At 48.2% G+C, this 22,568-nt stretch overlaps 1 protein-coding gene across 1 annotated transcript; it reads right to left on the bottom strand.

The window, feature by feature from the left end:
• Positions 1-2,947: 2,947 nt before the first annotated feature.
• Positions 2,948-20,110, bottom strand: LOC120323006. The gene is made up of 5 exons (XM_039380001.1): positions 19,775-20,110; positions 12,536-12,614; positions 6,849-7,007; positions 4,837-5,087; positions 2,948-3,125 (listed from the first exon to the last, which is right to left on the bottom strand). The coding sequence occupies exons 1-5, from the start codon at positions 19,891-19,893 to the stop codon at positions 2,948-2,950; spliced, it is 786 nt and encodes a 261-aa protein (XP_039235935.1). The 5' UTR covers positions 19,894-20,110.
• Between the last annotated feature and the right edge of the window lie 2,458 nt (positions 20,111-22,568).

The following is a 22,568-nucleotide window of genomic DNA, read 5'->3' as shown; positions in this document are numbered from 1 at the left end:
TCAATTTGCACCCCTCACTCCTTGTCCTGTCTCTGTGGCTCAGCACCACATATCAGCATCACTGTCCTGCCTCCAAAAAAAGCCAAGGGGGGAGGGTGGGGGGAGTTATCCCTGCAGGGTCACAGAAAGGCCTCTGCTGTAATAAGTTTAATACTAACATTTGCACGGCTCTGAAGGTCACAGTTGGAAATACTGGGAAATCCTCTCGCCTCATGTTCCAGCCTGATTCCCGGGAGTTTAATGCCAGCAGCAGGCTGGGCTTTCTCTCCTTGGACCGTGGCCACCATGCCCTGGAGGGCTCCTCCGACTTTGAAGGTCACAGTGGACAGAGAGGGGGAAATGAAGTGCTTTTTAAATGCGCTCCCTCTTTTTAAAGCATCTGCAGCTCGATACACAGCACAATTAAACCTGACCACCCCCACGGGGGAACGACATGGGAGCGACTGGCAGTGCCCAAACTCAGAGTGCAGATGGCCAGACCCACCCAAACAGGGGCATTTGCAGCCAGCAGAAAGCACCAGGTTCAGCTGCACACGGGCTCTCAGCTGGGCACACAGTGCTGGTGGTGTCACTGTCACAGCCCTGGGGGGGCACGGGGGCTGAGGGCACACACTTGCACTCAGGCCCCTGCACTGCTTGAGCAGAGCAGGCACAGAACAAAGCCAGCACTTTTCCTAGACATCACCTAATTGTGTTTGTATCAGCAGGCTGCATTCATCATCTGCCAAGAGCCACACACAGCCACTGCCTCCACGTCACCCTTCACAGGCTCCTGTGACGGCTCCAAGTAATTCCCAGCTAAGGACATCCTCCTCATTCCTTGCTCTGCTTCACTGTGCTGACAGCACAGGTTACTCTGCCCTGTTCCAACCCATGGCTGCTGTGAGCCCTGAAACCTTGGCAGCCCAAAATAGTCCAGCAGGGACCGACCACAGCCACGGCAGCCCCTACATGCTGGCTGGCAGGTCTCACTGTCCCTCTGCTCCCAGCCTTCCTTCCTTCTTTCCTTCCTTCCTTCTTTCCTTCTCTTCCTTCCTTCTTTCCTTCTCTTCCTTCCTTCTTTCCTTCTCTTCCTTCCTTCTTTCCTTCTTTCCTTCTCTTCCTTCCTTCTCTTCCTTCTTTCCTTCCTTCTTTCCTTCCTTCTTTCCTTCCTTCTTTCCTTCCTTCTTTCCTTCCTTCTTTCCTTCCTTCTTTCCTTCCTTCTTTCCTTCCTTCTTTCCTTCCTTTCTTTCCTTCCTTTTTCTTTCTTTATTTCTCCTCCTACCAGCAAAATTCTCAAAGAAAACACCTATTTAATGTGTCTCCAGGAGCCAGGTATGACTGGGAAGACAAACAACTTGCAATTTGCAGATACCAGCAACAGACTTCCAATTCCCCTTAGAAACCATCCATCATGGATGTCCAAACCTTAAAATCTGACTTTTCTCCATGGGAAGATGAAACAGCAGCCACAACAGCCAGAGCTGATGGAAGGATCTAGTTTAATGTAGCCACTAAAGTATTTTCTTTTCTCCCACTGCACCCTCCCTATATTCACAGCTCCACAAAGGGAAGGGCAGGTTAAGCCACAGGATTTGCTCCCAGCCCTTCTGGAACAATCCAGCCCATGTGTGGTGGATGAGTGCTGATGGTGGGGTTTTACAGGCACAGGAACCACTGGACAATGTCCCTGCCTGTCCAGTTTGACAACCACCTGTTTCACAAAGTACCGTGGAAGTCACATCTATTCCCAGGAAGCCCTGCCAGCAAACCCAGGGCAGGGATCAGCAGAGCTGCACTGTTTGTGCTCCTGCTGCTCTAATTACATCTATCACAGAGAATCCTGCCAGGGAGCAGAGAGAGGGTCCAAGAGGATTAAGAGGAAGCAGCAGCTTTACAGCACTGACTTGGTCAGAGCCACTGACTGACCCCTCAGCCCTTTCTGCTCCTGCCTCAGCTTTGCAGTGCTCAGGTAGAAACAGAAACCTTTTCTCCTCTAACCCCAGACACTCCAGAACTCACCTGCCAAGCAATTTAAATTACAAATATCTTAAAAAAGCAATGAGAATTACTCAGATACCAATCTCAAGCAGTTCATGCTAGACCGGTGTAGTAGCTGCTATTTAAAGAAGGGAAACTGGGCCCTGAGGTGAAAAAAAACCCTCTGGTGAAACTGGCCTTGGATTTGGGTGGATTTTAACCTGAGGAGTTACAGGTCAGGGAGATCACACCCTCTTCTCCAGCTCTGGAGAAGTTTATTCTTCACCTGGGATTCCTTATCTAGAGCATCTTTCATGTACCACAGACAAGATCAAAGGTGATTTGAAATAAATACCTGTGGTTTATTAACCTGCCACAACCTGTGCTGGCTTTTGTTTTCACAGAAAACTTCTCCCCACTCATTCAGAGACACTGTTTGCATTTAGAACGAAAGAATAACACAGTTTCATTCTTGCTGTAATCTGGGCTTAGCTGGGAACTACTCCAATGTCTGCCTGTTTAGAACAAGCAAAAAACACCTCCCGGCCCTCTTCAGGAAAACTTGCAAGTAAAAGGGATGTTGCACTGGGAGCCCGTTTGAATTGGGAGCTGCACAAGGGATGGAGAGCGGGGATTGTTCCAAGCACATCCCACGGGATGCACGGCTGCTCCTTCCTGCCCCGACACAGCCCCGGTGCCTCCGGGTGGAGGACACCACGGAGCCCTCAGCCATCCTGGCACCCCAGGGGAAATGGGGAAGGGGATGGAATGTCGAGAGAGAGAGAGAGGGAGATCTTGACTGTAGAAAGAGAAATCTCCGCGAGAGGCAGCCCAACTTATCATGCGGGGGTTGCCATGGCAACCCACCCAGTTAATGCTTCGCAGGAGGAAAAAAAAGGAGAAAAGGCTGAAAAGGCTGGCACTTGTGCACAGGCACAACAAGGAGAGGAGATAAAAATAATTTCAGCACCCTGCCCCCACTAATCCCTCACTGCCACGGTCCCCGGGGCTGGGATTTGGGAGTGGGAACGCAGCCCTGCGTGTCTGGGCTCCCTGGCACAGCCGCCCCGGCGGCTCCCTCTGCCATCCCGATCACATCAGCCTCGGTGCCAACGTCCTCTCCACTGAGCAGCAGCACGGCCCGGCCCCTGCACAGCCCCTCCTCGCTGCCAGGAGCCAGCACACACCCAGCACCGGCTCCCAGACGGCCAGCCCAGCCCTCCCGGCCACCAAAAACAGGAGGAGAGAGCCGGAAAACCCAGAGACCCCCTTCACACTTCGCACTGCTGCTCCCACAGAGCTGCCTCCAGCCAGTCTGAAACGAGCAGTGCTCTGCAGAGAAGCCATCCAGGATAATGGATGCCAATTTAGAGATGTTGAATGTAATGGATGTAGGCACCCTTCCCACGCACTCCCAAATCCGTGCAGCAGAAATCTGTAGCATGGGGAGGCTTCTCTGATTGCCTTCACAGGGCGCCTGGGGGGTTATAAAGGCTCATTCAGTTCTCTCTTTCCACACCCAGGTTTTAAAATGCATTTCCCGTGTACCTGCCAGCACCTGGATCCTCTGAATATCCGAAACTACAGACAGCTCCAGCTGTGCCCTTCCCACACCTGTGCACCTCCACTTCCAGCTGATGCACAGTTCCCAATGCTGGGAACAGCTCTGCAGTCTTCAGGAGGACCCAGCCCCCCTCCTCACCCACCCCATCCCCAATATTCCAAATGATAGTTCCCCATTAATGCCTTAAGCTGCACCTGGAGTGACTCTGCTGTCTTACGTGTTCTCCCTGCACAAACACCTGCCTGCATTAGCACTGCATCTTTTTTTTGCCAGATCAATCTCCCCATGCCATGGAACAAAGTGGAGGAGAATCATCCCCATGATTCCTGAAAAACCTGCTCCATCCCGAGCAACAGCCCTGTTTTCTGTCACACACACACTGCAGGATCTCTCTCCACTACTTACAGATGGTGCATGGTCTTGATTTACTACTCTCCCTTTCTGCTTTCCCTGAGGGCCCACAAGGCCCAGTCCCTTTGCCATCCTTATGTCCCAGAGAAAACCCAGGCTGTCCCAATTTATCCTCGGCTCTGAGAACTGTTTTCCTGCCCGGACGAAGAATAAGGTCTGGATTTTAGAGAGTCCTCCCCTCTGCGAACAAGAAGTGCCCCAGCAAGGACACTGCCCAAGCTGTCTGTGAGCCTTTCCTGCCTTCCACAGCCCTGCTCCCTGCCAGGGAAATGCTTCCTTAAACGTGGAGCAGCCTCCCATCAGGCAGAGCCTGCGCATGCACAGAGGCCTGGCAGGGTCTGGGGACTGGGATCCCTTGGAGCAGCAAACAAGGCTGGGCTGAAAATTCCCTGCTCCACATCCAAGAAACACAGGGAGCTGCATTCCTGCACGTTGCTGACATGTGGCCATAAATTAAATAAACACTTTTTTTTTTTTAATGCAGGCCATGTCTGGAGGTGTGTTATTGTACACATACATCCTGGAAATTCTAAGCCCTGCTGTCAGTCCAGGGGCTTTGGGGTATTGTTTTCTGGGACTCCTTGCCAATAAAATCCAGCAGTGCATCTGCACGTAGGCAAGGCCTTGTGTGCTGGAACTGCAGGACTGTTTTACCAATCCCAGCCTAATGAGGTGGCACTTTCACAGATATGCTTTTAAGACTCTCCTCAGCTCATTCACTTTAGCAGTGGATGAAAACCCATTAGCGTGTCAGATTGCCACACATATTCATTCACATTTGCTCATTTAATTTCTGAATTCTCACCGCTAGTAAAACAACACAAATGCATCAATTATTTTAGCTCGTGCAGTGATTGCATTTTTTGAGAGAAAAGCTTGTTCAGCAAATGTTGCTGCCTTACCTTGGCTGCTGCTTTCCTGAGACAGGAATAAGGTTGGATCTCCTCCCAGCTGTCAGTGAACATGGACATACACCATTTCCAAACCCCTTAGAAGACCAAGAGACTTTGTAATGGAGATATTTCTCTTGCAGAATCAAGTCTCCTGTCGTGAAACAGAATTTTTGGGGGTTTTGAGCCTTTGTAATCCTACATCTGCCATCTGTGGGTTTCCAACTTTGTCCTCCTAGTAGCACATTGTCATCATCTTTCATCTAAAATGACAAAGATGCATGTGATACATTAGACATCACACAAGAGAAAGGAGAAACAGTTTTCCAGCTTAAATATGACAGAATTGAAAGGTCACAGAATATGCTGAGCTGGAAGGGACCCACAGGGATCAGGGAGTCCAACTCTTGGCCCTGCCCAGGACCATCCCCAAGTCACACCCTGTGCCTGAGGTCTTTTGTCTTCTGACAGCAAGGAACATCTCCCTGCTCAAATTTAAAGGTGCTGTGTAAAACAGCAGAAGTCACACAGAGATTTGAACCCATAAAATGCCTCTTTCTTCCCCCCCAAACCACCACTTTTCAAAGGGAATTCCTTGCTGGCACTTCAGCCCCTAAGCAGGCACCTTTTCCTGCCTGGGGATTCTGCTGCAGTTTGCTTACTCTTGGTAGTTGTTTTATTAATTTTAAACAAAGAAACAAACAGAAAAAAACCCCACAAATAAATTTAGAGTGATTGTAGCTTTCCATCCAGAGGAATGGAGAGGGAGGGAGAGATTATATGGAGAAATCCCTGGAGGGGGGCTTGGGGGAAGGAGAGAGAGAACATGTATGTGCACACGTGCAGGGGGAAGGCATTCCCGGGGCTGTGCAATCCCGGAGAAGAGCGGCAGCATTCCCGCATTCCCGGCAGGTCGCGCTGTGCCTCCGCAGCGCCCGGGGCGAGCCGGGCTCCGCTCCTCGCTCCCGAATCCCGCTCGGCCAAACACAGACCCGGGAGCACGGAGCCCGTGGCGCTGTTCCCGTGTCCTCCGCATCCTTCTGGCGGCATCCGCTCGTCGTCTGATGCCACCGAGGTTAATTATTCACCTCCGAGAGCCCCCAAAACTCTTCATTAAGCTGCACTAAGAGCTCAGTGGAGCCTTTCTGCCCCTCGGCTCAGTGACTGCGAGTTCTGCAGCTGCCCCAGAACAAAGACATTTCTCCAGGAAAGCCCTCTTTAATTTACCTGCAAGCAGATGGTGTTATCTGCATCACACCTTTTCCCCACTTTCTGGGAAATGCTACAGAAATACATCAGCTCTTAAGAAAAACGGGGGTGCAAACCCACAGTAAAATATCACAAACCTTCATTAAAGTGTCACATGGCAACTAAGCAGCTGCAATACTCAACACTTGGTGTGTAAGGGCAAATCCTTCCCTTCCACCCCAAAAGATCTGAATTTCCTGAAATCCCTGCACCAGAACAGCTCTTCTGTTGGTGTGTGACAAACTCTAAAAGCATTTGGCCATAAAGGACTTAAGTGATGTGTCATCTCTGTACAACCTTCAGGATTAGATTTCTGTGGCACAACAAAAGCAAGAGGGATGCAGAAATTCCTCTCCAGACTGAGCCTTGGCATAAAGCATCAGCCCTGCTCTGCTCCACGTGCTTGCTTTTGTGTTCCCTCCTTGCTCCTCCTGCTTCACCTCCTGCTGCTTCCATGGGAATCCCTTTTTTCTGGAAGGCACAGGGAATAACTGAATTCCGCCAGCAGCCCTTCTGCTCCAGAGGCAGCAGGCAGAGCAGTAGCAGGGTGATGTCACTGCCTGGAGGTCACAGAGGTTGTTGTTTCAAGGTCAGTGGAACCAGGTCATCAGCTCCAGCCTCTGTTTTGTCAAGGACTTAAAATTAGTGCCAACTGCCAGTGATGTGTGGAGGATGAATCAAGTTCAAGAGCATTCTTGGCCCTAATGGTGCCATTATTACCTGCCCACCCTCAAAACTAAATGCCATCAAACCCGGATTTTTTGGGTGGTACTTACTTGGGAAACACAGAGTTTCCTTCTAGAGCTGGAGGTGGGATTGTCCAGCACCAGAACAAGGGACACTGTGGATCTACAGTCCCCATCACTCTCACAAAAGCAGAAGGGCAGAATGTTGGCACAACGCTCCCAGAAGGATGTTACTGTGAGCACAACTTCCTATTAAATGAAAAAAAAATAAAAAGGAGAGTATTTGTTCTTACTTATGCTGAAGAGAAGCTTGCTGTCCTGTATGAAGTTTTATCTGCTACTTTCATAACATTTTCCTTGTTGCTATTCTAATGCATACATTTGAAACATCAAAATGGAAACCACTTGGACTATAATCTCTTCTCCTTTTGTACTTCTATAGATTCAGCATCAAAAGATGCTTGTCCAGGTACAGTTACTCAGTGATAACAACTGATTTTTGACAGGGAGACACGCTGATCATATCAGAGAGAGAACACAAGGCACATATATTCCATTTAAAGAGACACACATGTACAACCCTCTATATAAAAGTGGTTATGTTGGAAGCATCCCCGTGGCCCCAAATGCCCAGTAAGAAGGAGGTGAAAGGCTACTTCTGTGACCCACTAAACAGCTCATTCCCATTCCAAAGGCACTACACATGGCCACCAGCCCCACCAGCACCTGAGTTATTAAACTGATCATTCCTGCACTCAGGGTGCTCACAGCAGGCAGTACATACTTCTGTCATGCCATGTAAACATTCCTTGATTACAAACCTTTCTGGAAGTACAGTTTTCATTCTAAAACCCAAAATTACTTTATATTATCAAGCCTGTCTGTGGCTGTTTCAGGACAGGCTCAGCAGGGAGGACGAGGGAAGCAGAGCTCACCCAGGACCTCAAGCACGGTGAGCAAACCATGATGGAGTGTCCACTTTTTGAACAAAACCTTTTTGAGGACAGATAAAATTAGCTTTTTCTATAAAATACACTAAGCTTTATGCCAGAAATGTCATCCCTTTAAAACCCAAGCTGTGCACTACAGAGCAGAGCCCTGACAGACGTTCCCTGTCAGCTGCACTTAAATGTGTTCCACTTGCCTGGCAAGGATCAGATTCCCACCTCCTGCATTTGACTTTGTCCCTGGGCAGTTCTCCCTGCTCCTGGGCAGCCAAGGTGCTCTGTGGGGGTTGGATTTCTCACCACAGAGGGCAACTCCCCATCCTTTGAAAAGTCCTTCCTCCTCCTCCTCCTCCCTCCCATCTTGATTCAAATCAGACAAAGAATGATTTGTCTAAGAAAGGAGAAGTTTGTTCTATAAATAGGCTTTTTCTCACCCTTTCCCAGCATCTCAGAGCAACAACACCCAAATAAATATCAACACCGGTTGTTTTCTCTGAGAACTGAAGCAACAAAGCACATTAATGCACATCCTGAAGGCAGAAATAAAACTTCACACATCCTCAACAAAAGCTGGAGGCTTATTCCAATTTAGAAGGAAATGTGCTTCCTCTAAATTCCAGAGAGCTCCTAAGCTGTAATAAAGAGTATTAAGTACTGAGAGCATTAAGGATGATTTTCTTTTCCCAGCTCCTGTGGGGTCTGTAGATGTTGAATTTGAAGCACAGACAGCACAGGCAAGGAGGGTCAATGCTGCTGTCTGGGGGTTCTGGGCTCCCACCCATCCACAGACTAATAAAGTCCTTTATCACCCGAACCCCTGAGGTGTCCAGCCCTCCCTGCCAGGAGGCAGAGTGGCAGCAGAGGCAGCTCAGGGTGAGGTGATGTGCTCAAGGGCACCCATTAACCCGGGTTTGGGGTGAGGGCCCTGCACCTCCCGTTTCCTGTTCCAGCCACGCCCTGACGGCGCCTCCGCCCCTCCAGTGACCCCCATTCCTTCATTGCTGGCCCGTGACCACACAGGGGCTGCTTTGGCAACCTCCTCCTCCTGCCCTTCCTGCACCTTGCTCAGCAAAACCTCCTCACCTCATTTCCCTTTCTAGGCAGAGCTTTACGGGCTCTTCCCCACCTCGTGTCGCGCTCCTGGAACGTCCGGGTGCCAACACGCAGCAGGAAGCACTTCAGTGCTTTAAACTACTGAAAACCTTTGTCTTTTTAACTTCAGAGAGCCCTTGACTGACTGGGACCCAGTACAAAAATCAGCTTTGCTCTTAGTGATACCTCAGAATTAAACATTTTGTGCTTTTTCATCCTCCTCCCGTACATTTTTTCTCCCTGGGGCATGAAATAATTTACATTTAATGATCTGCAAATTATCAAATATGCAAATAGCTGCAATTCTCCGTAAACTGACCCCGTGTTCTGCTAATTTACTGTTTTCCAGTGAAAAAACCCACACTTCACACTCAGCACAAGTGGGAGATGGAGCAACAACCAAACCCAAGCCTGGGAATCCACGGCACAATTCCAAACACAGGCTTGGATGGATAAGGAAGATATAATGCAGCCAGGAACACTTCCACAGAGCCTCCTGTGTCTTATTTTAGTCCCAAAGCCAAAATGCTGGCTCAGGATGTCCATACAACACAGACAAAGCTCTGCTGTGGGAAGGAGCTGCCTCCCGGACTTGTTGTGGTTTTGATCCCAATGTTGGCATTGTCACCAAAGGGATCTGCTCCCACAGTGGCAGCATCTCCTGACCACATGGAAACACCATCACAGAAAACAACAGAGCTCACCAGCAGCCCCCAGACTCCAGCCTTGGCTGGCTCAGTCCAGCCCAGCAGAGCTCAGCTTAGCAATGGAAAGTACTTGCCCTTAATCATAGCAGGCAGGAAAGCTCATCAGCTGATTGTCAGTTACTAATTTCTTATTTCCAGCTGTTTTAAAGCTAATTTTAAAACACTTTCTTAAAAAAAAAAATTAATTTATGTTGATCCCCTCCCAGTGTAATTATTCAGATTTTGTAAAACCTAATTCAGCTTGGATTCTACCAACTGGTATTCCATGGGGTGTCTCTACACTCCTGAAAAATCACCCTGAGCACCCAACTGCAAGTTCCTTTCAGCTCCAAATGGAATAGAATGACGATGTCACCATCTATGGATGTGCCAAAGTGCATCCAAATGCCCAGCAGCAGCAGGGAGGAAACTTCAGAGGGGGAAAAAAAGCAGAAGAGAGACGTGACTAAAGCAGGATGTGGGAGAAGACAGCACAGTTCCTGGTCAGGAAAAGTGTCTGGATGCAGGGAACAGCAGACCCCAACACTCACCTCGGCAACAAGAAAGGAATCTCGGGGCAGGAGCTGTTTTGTCGCCCGTGTCCTGCTCTAATCAGGTCAACCCAGTCTTGGTTTCGACTGGAATTTCCTACTGCAACCAGACCAAAGCTCCCCAGCCCTTGCCTGGAGCAGTCTGGAGTGCAGCTCACGTGTGACAGAGGCTCCTGTGCTTTGGTGCAGTTCTTGGAAGCAGCATTCCCACAGCCACCATTCCCAGCTGGTTGCATTTTGTCACCCACCTGCCTCACGTGGCTTGGAATGCTTTCCATGGGGAGGCAGCCAGGGCAAAGTGGCAACAACACTGAACCAGGGCACAGGGACCTGATGAGCAGCAGGGTAGAGATGGCAGGGAACTCACTGTCAGTCAGTTCAGACACATAACCTACATGGTCTGGGGTCCACTGGGAATATTTAACCCTTTTCCATACCTTAAATTCTGCAGGGAACTTAATAATTTGCTTTTTCTTCCAGAAAATTCCCCACAGGCATCCTGGCAACCTCCTAACACCACCATTTGATTCCCTTTCACCAAAAATTCTGCCCAGCCTCTCTCACCATCCCTGCTGAATTTTTTCCCCATTCCCCAAAGTTTTCCCCTCAAGCAAGTTTTTTTTTTTTTCAAGCCTTGAATTCGCAGCAAACCCCTTTTATCCTTGGGGTGTAACAACCTGCCCAACCCAAGGTTTTGTTCAGAACATTGTTCAGAACCAGCAGGAGACAAATTAGTTGCATGGGAACAACTCATGTAGGTGTGACAAGATTTATGGCACTGAGATCCTGGAGCACATGCCCACAGGAGATTCCTGCAGGCAGCAGAGTATCCCTGGGGAAGCAAAAAGCTGCAGGAGGGAGGAAGGTGAGACACATGTCAAAGGATCAGACGTGGAATTCAAAAATTAGGAGGCAGCACAACGGTCTGGGACAAGCTCCAAGGCAGTGCCCTGACATGGCCCGTGCCACAGAAGCCTCTGCTGGAATCAATGCCCAAATGTCACCTCTCACTCCTCAGGAACAGGCTCAGGAAAAACCTGGCACACATTTTAAGGGGGAATCAGCAGCAGGGTCCTGAATAAGGGCAGTTCACTGAGCACAGTCTGAACCTCAGTGCCCGAGCTGGGAGTCCTGACAAGCCTCAGGGAAGGAATTCTGCCATTCCCAGGCATGCACAGGCCAACTCTGGCTGTTTATCAACTCACAATGCAAGGGCAGAAAGTAGGGCAGCAAGCAGCACACCCCAAAAATGGAGAGAAACCATCTTCCAGCCCCTTCTTCCAGCATGGTTCTGACTGACATATGCTGGCACGATTTTTAATGACAAACCAGAAACTGTTTGAGCCCAAGGCAGTGTTGAACTCCCCCAGATCAAGTGCAAGCAATTCAGCACTCAGGAAAGGAGAAAAGATGTTCACACCCGAGTTCCTGGGGGCCCTGCATCAAAACTGAATCAAAAATCAACCCTGTGTGCAGCAAAGCAGAGATTATAACACCAGATTTAGCCCAGGCACACACAGCTTTAAGCTATTCTTCCTGAATGTCCTACATAACGAACCCAAACAAATTAAGGAATGAGTAATGAGAAGGTAGGAGGTGGCAAGGCTTGTTTTGGTTCAGGAAAGGATCCCCATCCCTTGCTTGGAATCTAAATTAGATTCAATTTAGATTAGAGTGAGGCAAGGCCAAATTCCCTTGATGAATGAGCTGCTGCAGTAAATCACTCATATTTTGCAGCCCATTCTTCAACAAATCTGCTTTTCATTTCCCCCTTCTCCTTTTGTCTCTGATCTTGTCAACCTCGTGCCATGCCTTCCCCTGTTCCTCCAGGTTGGGATATCCCTCATTATCTCCCTCAGCAAGGAAAGGACTAATTTGTTGTCTGATAGAGGGAGAACGTGTTCCTGGCCTGATAAGTGGATTATCTCCCTAAACATGCTCTGCAATGCAACGACACCCCACACACTCCCAAACCCAAAGGAGTTAATCTCAACCAGTGGTGTGACACCCAGAAGTGAAAGCTCCCTCTCCTGCCCAGTGCTACAGCCAGGGTTTTGCTAAGGGGAAAATCCAGGGAAAATGCACATGAGGAAATGCATATTCATGCTTGCCATGACTGAAAGTGGACCTGTGTGCTCCCACCAGCCTTGGTGTGGTCACAGCAGTCACAGGTGAGTCCCAGAGCAAAACCTGCAGCCAAAAATTGTTTAAAAGTGCAGAAATAGGAAAAGAGGGGCCGTGTCAGGAGTACAGCACCAAAAATACCCCAAAAGGGATGGGAACAGGGGAAGGGGAGCCATCTGCCCCCAGGAGCTGGGCAATGCTTTGCCATGATCCATTTGCTGCAGCCCAGGCTTGGGATTTTTGATCTCCATCCCACAGATTATCACCTGAGATATCAGTGATATCAGCCACGATATTCAGTCCCTCTCAGGAGGAATCAACAACGAACAGCAACTTAAAATAAACACTGGACTGAAACTATTTGGCCTCTGACTCACCTCCAGGAGGAAGACAAGCAGATGCAAATCATTTGTTGATGCAGAACCTTGTACCTGGTAGACCTCTGTGTGCCACCTGCTGCAACAGAAGTTGGGATTCGTTAATTTAATAGTTATCAAGTGCTGGTTTACAGCTTGTTCTTCCTGGCTAACAGGAAGGCATGTCCTGCAGGAGCCTGGAGCACTGAAAAGCTTCTGGCTCCTAAATGTAATCCTCAGTCAGGTTAGAAAGGTAGCTGAGATGATGTGGGGGGAAGGAGCATTAGCCAGGAGCTTGTCTGGGGATAATATATTTCTGTTATGGTTCAGAATTAAACTGCTGTATTTCACTGGTCCAACTCCCTTTGGAAACATCCTAATTTTTGCCTCTTCCTTAGAGAACCCAATTTCACGACAGGCAGCTGCAAAAACACCAAGCTTTCATTTTTAGTGCTTACATTGTGCTTAAACATGCTCCCTTTGGCAGAACCAGCCCATTAATCATCCTGATGAGAAGGAATACACAGAACTACTTTTCAGAGTACGAGACAATTCCCCCAGGACTGGTGATTTACTGAGACTGATTTTCTTTATGAAGCTGTTTTCCTTTTCTGAACTTAGGTGGCCTTTGCAAAACTGTTTTACTACTGTATTTCAGTCTTTGTTTCCAGCTGGCATAGCATTCCATTCTTCCTTTCTGATGTTTGGTTTCACACACACTCACTTTGTGATAAAATTATGCTCATTTTGTAGCATCACTTCAGTAGCTGAATAACATACTTTAGGGTGATACTGCAAGACAGCAACATTTCAATGCAATGCTGATTTTGTGCAATAACCTGATAAAACCAGACATTATTCCAAGGAGCTGCCCTCTTGAATGGATGCCCAGAAGCTTCTGAAATTATTAATCTTGAAATATATTATGTTAAAGAGTAATCTCCTTCCAAAAGATGCAGTAGCTTAAACTCCTACGTGTTAGGGATTTAATGCCAAGTAGTGTAAATTTTCAGGGTCTGAAAGAGCTAAAAATAAGGTATTATTCACAAGAAATATCAAAATATCTGACTCCACTTCCAAGGAAGGAAATACTAACTCATGTGTTTTAATTTGCTGTGATTACAGTTTTCATAGGAGAGGAGAATAATACACATTTTGGAGCTTTTCTAGTCGTCTGTGGCTGCCCAAACTGCAGTGAAATTTAAAACAATCACACAGGGGAGATAAAGATGCAGTTTGCTATTGCTAAAAAGCTCACGGTCAGTGTCCAACAAAACCCCGGGGCCAGTAACTCAACTGTGCACATTCCCAAATTTAAATTGACCTGGGCACCAAGGAGGATGAAAACTGCTCAGATAAAGGCAGTGTTGTGCCACCAAGCCCTGCAAAACATAAAATAAACCTCCTCACCCAGCAGCTCACGTGGAGGAAAACAGAAGCACGGCTGTTTCCACAGCTTTTAGGGCCCCTCATGGAAGCAGCACCCCCAAAATGCTGATTTTTTACTTAGAAACTTCACCTGCACGTCGCTCTACTACCAGTGTTCCAAGCTCAGGTGGTTTCACACCTTTGAAGAGGAGGGAGCCCCAACCAAAATAACCAGAGGTTTGATCCAATCCCGTGTTTTACATTCATCTCCAGAGCCAAAGTGCCTAATTAGCAGAGAGGGCAGGCTCCAGAGGCAGGCTGGGAGCCAACCCATCCATCATTTGCATTTAAGCAACTGCTCTCAGATTTGCAAAGTGCTGTGCAAACACCAATTACTGCCGTGAGGCAGCAGAGCTGATTAACCCCGGGCTGCTGGCACTGGGCTGCTCCCAGCTCTGGGGCTGGATCACCTGGAGCCCCATCCCTGCATCCAGCTGCCTCCTGCCTCCTCCTGGGGGGTGCAGTTGTGCTGTGACACCCCCAGCTCCCTCACGCCGTCCTGGGAAGTGCCTGCAATAAGTCTCACACAACATTTCACAAAAACTGACTTCCAGAGCAAGAAGTTCTGGTTCAGACACTTTGCACGACACCCCAGTGCCGGTGCTGCACAAGGGACAGGCTGCCCAGCAGCAAGGAGAAGGGAATAAAGCTCATTTGACAGGACATCCCAGTTATCCCTTGCTTTTTCCCTCTTTCTCCAGGGTTACCAAGTGCAGGAGCGTGTGTTGCACCTCACAGTCCTTCACCTTATTGAGCTCAGAGCCTCTCATGCGACTTTGCTCTCTTTAAATTCCTCTCTTCCCCTTCCAAGGGCATGGAGCACATCCCTGGAAGTGCTCAAGGCCGGGTTGGATAGGACTTGGAGCAACCCGGTGTAGTGGGAGGTGTCCCTGCCCAGGGGAGGAGGTGAAATGAGGTGATTTTAAAGGTCCCTTCCAACCCAAACCATTCTGAGTTTTATTTTTGCTGCTCACACTGACACTGTGCTGACCTGCAGGTACCTCCCAGCAGCCCTGAGCCACCACACACTTACTCATCACAAAACTTTGCATACTGAGCACGGATTTGGTGACACAGGAAGCCTTTCATTCATCCTTAGCTTTGCCACAAGTCACCTCAGCCCAGATGCATTCAAAATACTTGACTCGTGAAGCAAAACTTGATGGGATTTGTGAGATCCTCTTTTAGAAAAAAAAAAAATCAGCATTAACAGCAAATATTTCTGCAGCAGATCAGGGTGACCCTCTGAAGCTCAGTTCCTAGGAAAGTCTGTTACAAAAGCCCAAGGACTGTGCTCACATCTGGCTCAGATCATCTGTACACAAAAGCCAAATCAAAGCTTGGGAAGTGCTTCCTTTAATTTAATATTTAAACCATGTCATCTGGACACATCTATACATGCATTTGTTCCTAAGGACAGGAGTCACCTGCCCTAAAAGCATGTATTTCATCTGAACTGCTTTATCCAGGCAGAGAGCAGGGTAATTATCATCTCATATACGTCTAACACGGATGAGGAACTGCTGTCTGGAGGTGCTGCTTTCTCCCTCTTGGCTGCAGAGACAATTTGAGTGACTGGTGCAGCCCCAGAGCTAAATTAGATGAGCTGCATCCCCTCCCAGGCAATTTTGTGCTGGGGGATCTGATGTTCTGCAGCCCTCAAGCAGATTAGACAGGTAAGGGACACACAGAAATCAGGGAAGTGGAAAACTCAGTCCTCGTCCTTTCACTGGGACCCTCCTGCTGTTGGTTTTACACTCTCTGTGACTCAGTTTCTCCATCTGTCAAGTGCAAATGAGGCTCCTGACCTCCTTTGCTGATCACTGCCAGAGGTACTGATGGAAAGAACCCCAACCCTAACACACAGGTGTCACTGCTCACTAAATAAAGGTGCTTTACAACCATGATAATAAAAAGGCCCAGCCCTGCCACCTTCCCCAAGCTGAGCACAGTAAGAAGAGGTACCTCAGACATCACTTATAAAAAAAAAAAAATAAAAGAGCTGAAGGGAAAAATCTAAACTCAGCCAACATTTTCTGCTTAAAATAACGTTTCAGAGCTGTTCAGTACAATAATTCCCCACCAACACAGAGCTACAAAACACCTAAGGACGTCTTGCAGTTGAGTGCACTCAAGTCTAACAAAACTTTGCATTCTTTGTGGATAGAAAGAGCTTTACAAGACGTTATCCACACTATCCTGAGCCGTTTCCCAAGCGAGACAGACTGAAAACCAGTGGATTCCCTGCCAGCCAAGCCCCAAGCCCGTAACTTTCTACATCTCTTACTTAACTGACTTTATTCCCATAAATTAAGCGGGTGGTTGGACTGGTTCTCAGCAGCACTTGAACAATACCCACTGTAAATCAAAGTCAGGGGCATTTTCCCAAGGGGAAGGTGGGTGAAAGGTGAGGTTGGGTTTTCCTGCAGCATGAACTGCCCCAGGACTGGAGGTGGGAGGTGACACTGCCCACGGCCGGGGACACGCTCGGCGCTGGCGCAGGGAAGGGATGGCAGAGGTGGGAGGCTCTGACGAGGGAGCAGAGGCTCCTTCCTCTCTTTAAAAAGCCAGTGAACATCTGGCTGTGGTGCCTCTGCCGTCTTGCAAGGCACTGGAGGGGAAGTGGCATGCAAAGGGAATGTCATTCCAAGGGAATGCCAATGTGAGTCCCTCCGAGTCCGTGTGTGCAGACCTGCAGCACGTACAGCCTCCTCTTCCTCCGAGTGCCAGGGGGGTTGTTTCACCCTGATTTCTGTGCCATGGCAGAAGCAGCTCCCACCACAGTGCACAACCAAAATGCTTGGTCTGTCAGACACAGGGGGGAATTGGCACCATGAGTTCCCCGTGCTCCTCGTGCCAAGGCCCAGCATCAGCCCTGGCACTTCATTACTTCATCCACCACCGTGTTTTCCCTCTCAAATCACTCCTGCCCCACCCCAGGCTGGGGGCTCTGAGTGAGGCACTGGGATCCACCTCCAAAGGGTGCTCTGGGACCAAGGCAGAGGCACTGGTGGTGGGAATGGAGACACTGCCAAGCCCCTTCGCGTGGCTTCGACAAACATGAAACAAGTTTTTCTTGACCCCAAGTATTTTCTGCGCAAGGCCAAGTGCAGGGAAGGTCTCACACAGCTCCAAGCTGTGCAGCCAAACCCACGTGACCTTCGAATTCCACAGGTAAAATGCTGTTTGCAACTTCACATCTCAAACATCCCAGTTGTGTAACACCTTCAACTATTTCAAGGTGTTTTCTCTGACCCCAGAAGCCCTTCTCTGAATTTTACTCAAGGGCAAAAATGTGACCATCACACCGGTGATGGCAGAGGACAGGATTTCTAAGGGATAGAATTTCAGAAGGAAATACAAATGGAAAAATAAGATAGAGATTGCCTGAAATATCTCAGTGGGTGTTAGGAGTTGAGTAGAGAGTTCTCTTCCTCCCTCCTCATCTTTTAAATAAGCCAACAGAATTCCATTGATACTGGTATATGTTGATATTGAATGGAAATGAAAGAAAAAAATAAAGTAAGAAGAGGGGGGACACAGCCTTCTTCTTAAATGCTTCACTAGTTTCCTTCCCCTGTGGCTGCTCTGGGAGCAGCTCTTCAGAACCCACCTACTTTTCTGGGAATGCAAAAGCAGTGATTTTTAAACATGTCTTAATCACCTTCCAGTGGAGGTCACCACATCTGGCTGTGGCACCTCAGCCACCTTCCAAGGAGAGTTGTCCTGCCAGTCAACACCAGTCCTGCTCTATCAGCTGGCCATCACTTGTGCAGCCACATCAAGGCATCAAGACAGCAGCTGTTTGAAAGGAAGACTAGAATTTACAACCCCCCCATAAATCATTTATGATTGCAAATGAAATGTTGGCAACATAACCATGTTTAAAGAAGAAAGTTACTCTGTGTTTCTGCACCAACTTCCAGTCCATGACTGGTACCTTTGCAAAGCCCCAGGACGTTGCTGAGAGAAAGATTAATTTTCCTTACTGTTTTTACACCACTATGGATTCAGGAATGGTTCATATTAGTAGCACTAGGAAGCAGTAAAATAAAATATTCAGAAGAGTGAGATAGTTCTGGAAGCTGTGACTTGCTTGTGGCTTGTTTTCCTCCTCAGAGACAGCTGTTCTTCAAATGATGTGAAGAAATAAAGGATATATTGAAAAAGATATATGAAATTATATATTTAAGCCATGTTGTCTCTTTGTGGCTACACAAAACTCACCTCAGCAGGGTATCAGCTTCAAAAGGCCAAGGGAAGCCCAAATCCTTTTGTAAAATCAGAAACTTGCCCTGAAACAACCTGCAGCTGTGGTGGCTGTGCCAGGTCTGCAGGGACATCAGGTCAGCACGGCATTTATAATGCTGTTCCTCGCTCAAAATGCCATCCTAAAAGCTGGGAGTGAAGCCCATTGCTCCCCAGCATTCCCTGCTCATCTTTGATTAACAAGAAAGGAAAATTGGAAGGAAAAAAAAGCACAGAAATTCAGTTTTCCATGTGTCCAGCCCCACGTAGAACAGAACGTGCCATTCCCTGATCCCAGGAGGTGAATGCTCAGACAAGGAGTGGTTTACAACCAATGCCTAAATTACCAGTGTCCAAATACCACTTAAGCTGTTTTCATTTGGCCCCTGAGAGCTTTATACAGGTGCTTGGTTCATCACTTGTGGCCTGTGAATCACAGTTTAACATCTTTGGGTTAAACTAAGGAGGGGGAAAAGATAAGATGTAGCACCATCTTTTCCTTCTGCTGAAAGGGGATTTTCTCCTCTTGCTGAGTAAGAAAACAAGAAATCCTCCAGAATTCTCAATGGATGAACCCAGAACACATTCCCAGAATACAAACTTCTCAATGGATGGACCCAGAACACATTCCCAGAATACAAACTTCTCAATAGATGAACCCAGAACACATTCCCAGCCCCTTTGACTTGCCTGGTCCTGGAGACAGGAGCAAAGCCTGCCTTTAAAGGGTGTTTAAAGGACTAGGAAATCACACAGCTCCCATGTGCCAGTGTGTGCCCAGCTCACCTGCAGCCCCATCCCACCTTTCAAAGGTGATTTCAGCACTGCAAAACCCTCACCTGAAGTTCAGGTTCTGTTTTACCTTTGGCCTTGAAGAAGGAAAAAAAAACAAACCCCAAACAAAAACCCCACATTTTTCTACAGAGTCTCAGAATCCCAGAATGGTTTGGGTTGGGAGGGACCTTAAAGCTCATCCACTCCCACCCCCTGCCGTGGGCAGGGACACCTCCCACTAGCCCAGGTTGCTCCAAGCCCCGTCCAACCTGGCCATGGACACTTCCAGGGATGGTGCAGCGAAGAATTCCTCCCCAGTATCCCATCTAACCCTGCCCTCTGGCACTCTGAAGCCATTCCTTGTGTCCTGTCACTCCAGGCCCTTGTAAATAGTCTCTCCCCCTCTTTCTTGCAGGCTCCCTGCAGGTACTGGAAGGGCACAATTAGGTCACCCCAAAGCTTCTCTTTTCCAGGCTGAACAATCCCAGTTCTCCCAGACTTTCCCCATCTGACAGATGTTCCATCCCTCTGATCAACTTGGTGCCCAGGTCCACGTCCTCCTTGTGGACCAGGGGAGGTGACAGGCTTGTGCAGGGACACCAAGGCAGACACACACTCCGCTCTCGCGGAATTTAAGGAATTTTTCGGGTTTAAAAGCCGGGAATTGGGGAGGGAATGGCTGAGCACAGGGGCCCGTGCGCCCTCTGCCGGCACCGCCCGCAACTGCAGCCGGGAAAGGCAAATTTAAGCAATTTTAAGCGAATTTAAGCAATTTTAAGCGAATTTGAGCAATTTTAAGTGTCCATTTACCATCCCCTCTGCGGCTTTAGGGCTTCCCAAGCTCCCTGCTGCCTCGGCTGAGCTCGTTCTGCTTCATACAGGACAGGAGGCCCATAAATAGCAAAGCAAAGTTCATCAGGCAACAGCATCTCCTTCTCGCTCCAAAACCCTTTCCAAAGATTTACACTTTTACTTCAAAGCCTGAGGGTGTCTGACAATCTGAGCGCTGGGATCAGCAACCTGCAGCCTTCACACACAAGAAGTGTGGTGTCCCTGTGTTAAATAACAGCAAAGCATTCTCCTGGTTGCCTTTTTTTACTGAGCTTGCACGTAGACAGAAGAACTTAGAATATGATCAAAGCACGTCGTGATTCTGGGGAAGAAACGTGAGACACAATAATTGAGAAGGGACACATCATTTTTCTAGACTGATGTTTAGAAATATTTAGCTACTTCAAGACTGATATTTAGAAATCCTAATTCATTTTACCTCCTAGCCAGGGCCCAGCTGGGGCTGTTGTGACACACCAGAGACACACGTGATGGTTGCAGCCCTCTGGCACAGGCCCAGGGATATTCCTCTCCACACAAGCCATGTCTTGCTAAAGCAAGGCACAAGCACTTCCCTGGCAGGATTTGGTGGTGCACAAACCCTTGTCCAGAACTGCAACCGGAATTCACACCTGGGTTCTGTTTCTGAGACTTTCCATCAGGGCCAAGTGATAAAACACAAGGTGATCAGTGGCAAGTGACTCCTGGTAACAAGGATGACCCAACCCTGGTTTGTTTGTTCACAGAGAACAGGAGATTGGTCTTTTTACAGTGCTTCTCATCCTTCTCATCTCACAGAAAAACAAGCCCTTCAGTGGGCAAAATTAATGACATTTTGGGCACAGAGCTTTTTAACCACCAAATCTGCCCTTTGAACTTGGCAGCTCAACACACATCATTTGTCAGCAGCAAACCCAGCTGAATACTCTGTAAATTCTAAACTGTGGAGATTTCCCAGTCCAATTCCTTTGCTACAAAACACATCCTTCAACAGACAGATGTGGCAGTGCAAATATTCCATGCCAGAGCAGGGTTATGAGGCATTTTGTTGCCAAAAATCTTCCAATTTGCATTTCTAACATTCGTCCCCGGGCAAAAGTCAGCAGGATTTATAGAAGACGAACACAAAAGCTGCCCAAATGACCCAGATAACTTCCTGAATCACAAACCATTACTAAAAAGTGCAGGGTGGCTGTCTTTATGGATTCCATGAATAATAGGATACACGTTCTTGTTTTCCACCCACCACTGGACTAGAAATCTCAGTTCCCAGTTAAAACCTGTGCATGGACAGGGTGAAGTTTGCTGGCCCTCTTTTTGTGTTTTGCAGCCCACTGGTTTTAGCCACAGATCTGATGTCGTGCAACCCCACTCCTGGAAGGCATTTCCCTACTTCCAAGTCCATTTCCTTTCTCATATCCCCCCTATTTCCAGCCTCAGCAAAGCCAAATATCCTCACTGTACCTCTCCATCGTCCTGCTCCGGTGTGTTTTCCAGAACAAACACAGATTCACTGGAGGCAGGCATTCTATCCCTGCTCCTGCACACATTGTGAAACCTGCAGCACTTACACACCTGTGAAAAGGTTTATATTCCAGCCCCAGGACACAACCCAGGTCTCAACACACCGAGAGGCAGAAACCGAACACGAAACCTTTCCAGCGGCGCTTCCGCGCCTTGCGAAACGTCCCAGGATCCGAGAGTGCCATGGAAAAGGACCAACACACATAAACTGAGAGGTGGAAATGGTTCAAGGAGGTAGGAAACTCCAGTTCCCTGGAAGCCTGTCCGTGATTTCAACATAAATTATTCATGCTACTGTTGAAGCAGCTTTTATCTACGGCTTGATAAATTCAACCTCACTTATCTCCGCTAACACGTCACGTCTCTCGCCACAGTTTGAGTCATTTGCTGGTGGCACCTCAAATGATCCAATTTGGAGTTTACGGATCCTATAACGTCAGAGACCAACTGCTGAGATGCTGTGCTGGTCAGCAGGACTGGTTCTGTCAGACAGACAGTTCCCCCCAAATGATGCTGAACTGTGGAAAACCTTTCGCCACATCTCACTTAAAATCAGTAAAATTTCAGAGGCGAAGAAGTTGTTTTAACTTTACTTGGAAGTGATGAGCCAAGCCAGGAATCCAAAGTGTCATAAATCTCATTCTCACTCCTGTCTGGAAGCTGGTAATTGGTGCAAGATAAACAAAGTAAACAAACTGTTCAGGTAAGTGCTCCTGCTGAAAATGCACCAGGAAGTGCTTTTTCCAGCTGAGCATGAAGGTTAAAAACACAACAAATGCAGGGCAAGAATTAAGAGTGAAGTCCAAGCCAAGAAGCTTGAGAGAGCACCACTCCATAAATCCCTGTTAGTACCTAAATGGGGCAGGGATTTGACTCTGAGGGACCTTAGGGGTCACCTGAACAGGCAAGACAAAATGTGCAGAGCCTCCCTTTGCCCCTCCACCGGGACAGCCGGAATCCTGAGGGCAGCCTGGAGCTGGAAAGTCTCGGAAGGAAACTCTTTGCTTCCAGCAAGATGAATAATACACCTGTTCCCTACTTGTGAGCAAACACTACGAGGGAATAATTAGAACCTATCTGACCTGAAACCCACATGCCCATTACTGTGGTATTTTTCCACCTACTCCAGGTGAAACAGAAGATGGGCTGGACCTGGAAGGGGAGGGGTGGAGTGGCAGCACAAGATGCTGATTTATAAAGCACTGGCAAACAGTGCTCTTTCTCCACAGGCTTTGGACAAGGAGCTCGT

This window comes from Pipra filicauda, unplaced genomic scaffold (genome assembly GCF_003945595.2).
Source record: "Pipra filicauda isolate LSUMZ 115617 unplaced genomic scaffold, ASM394559v2 scaffold182_size1470994_pilon, whole genome shotgun sequence".
In the NCBI taxonomy this organism is placed as follows: domain Eukaryota; kingdom Metazoa; phylum Chordata; class Aves; order Passeriformes; family Pipridae; genus Pipra; species Pipra filicauda.
This window is presented reverse-complemented; position numbering and strand designations above follow the sequence as displayed.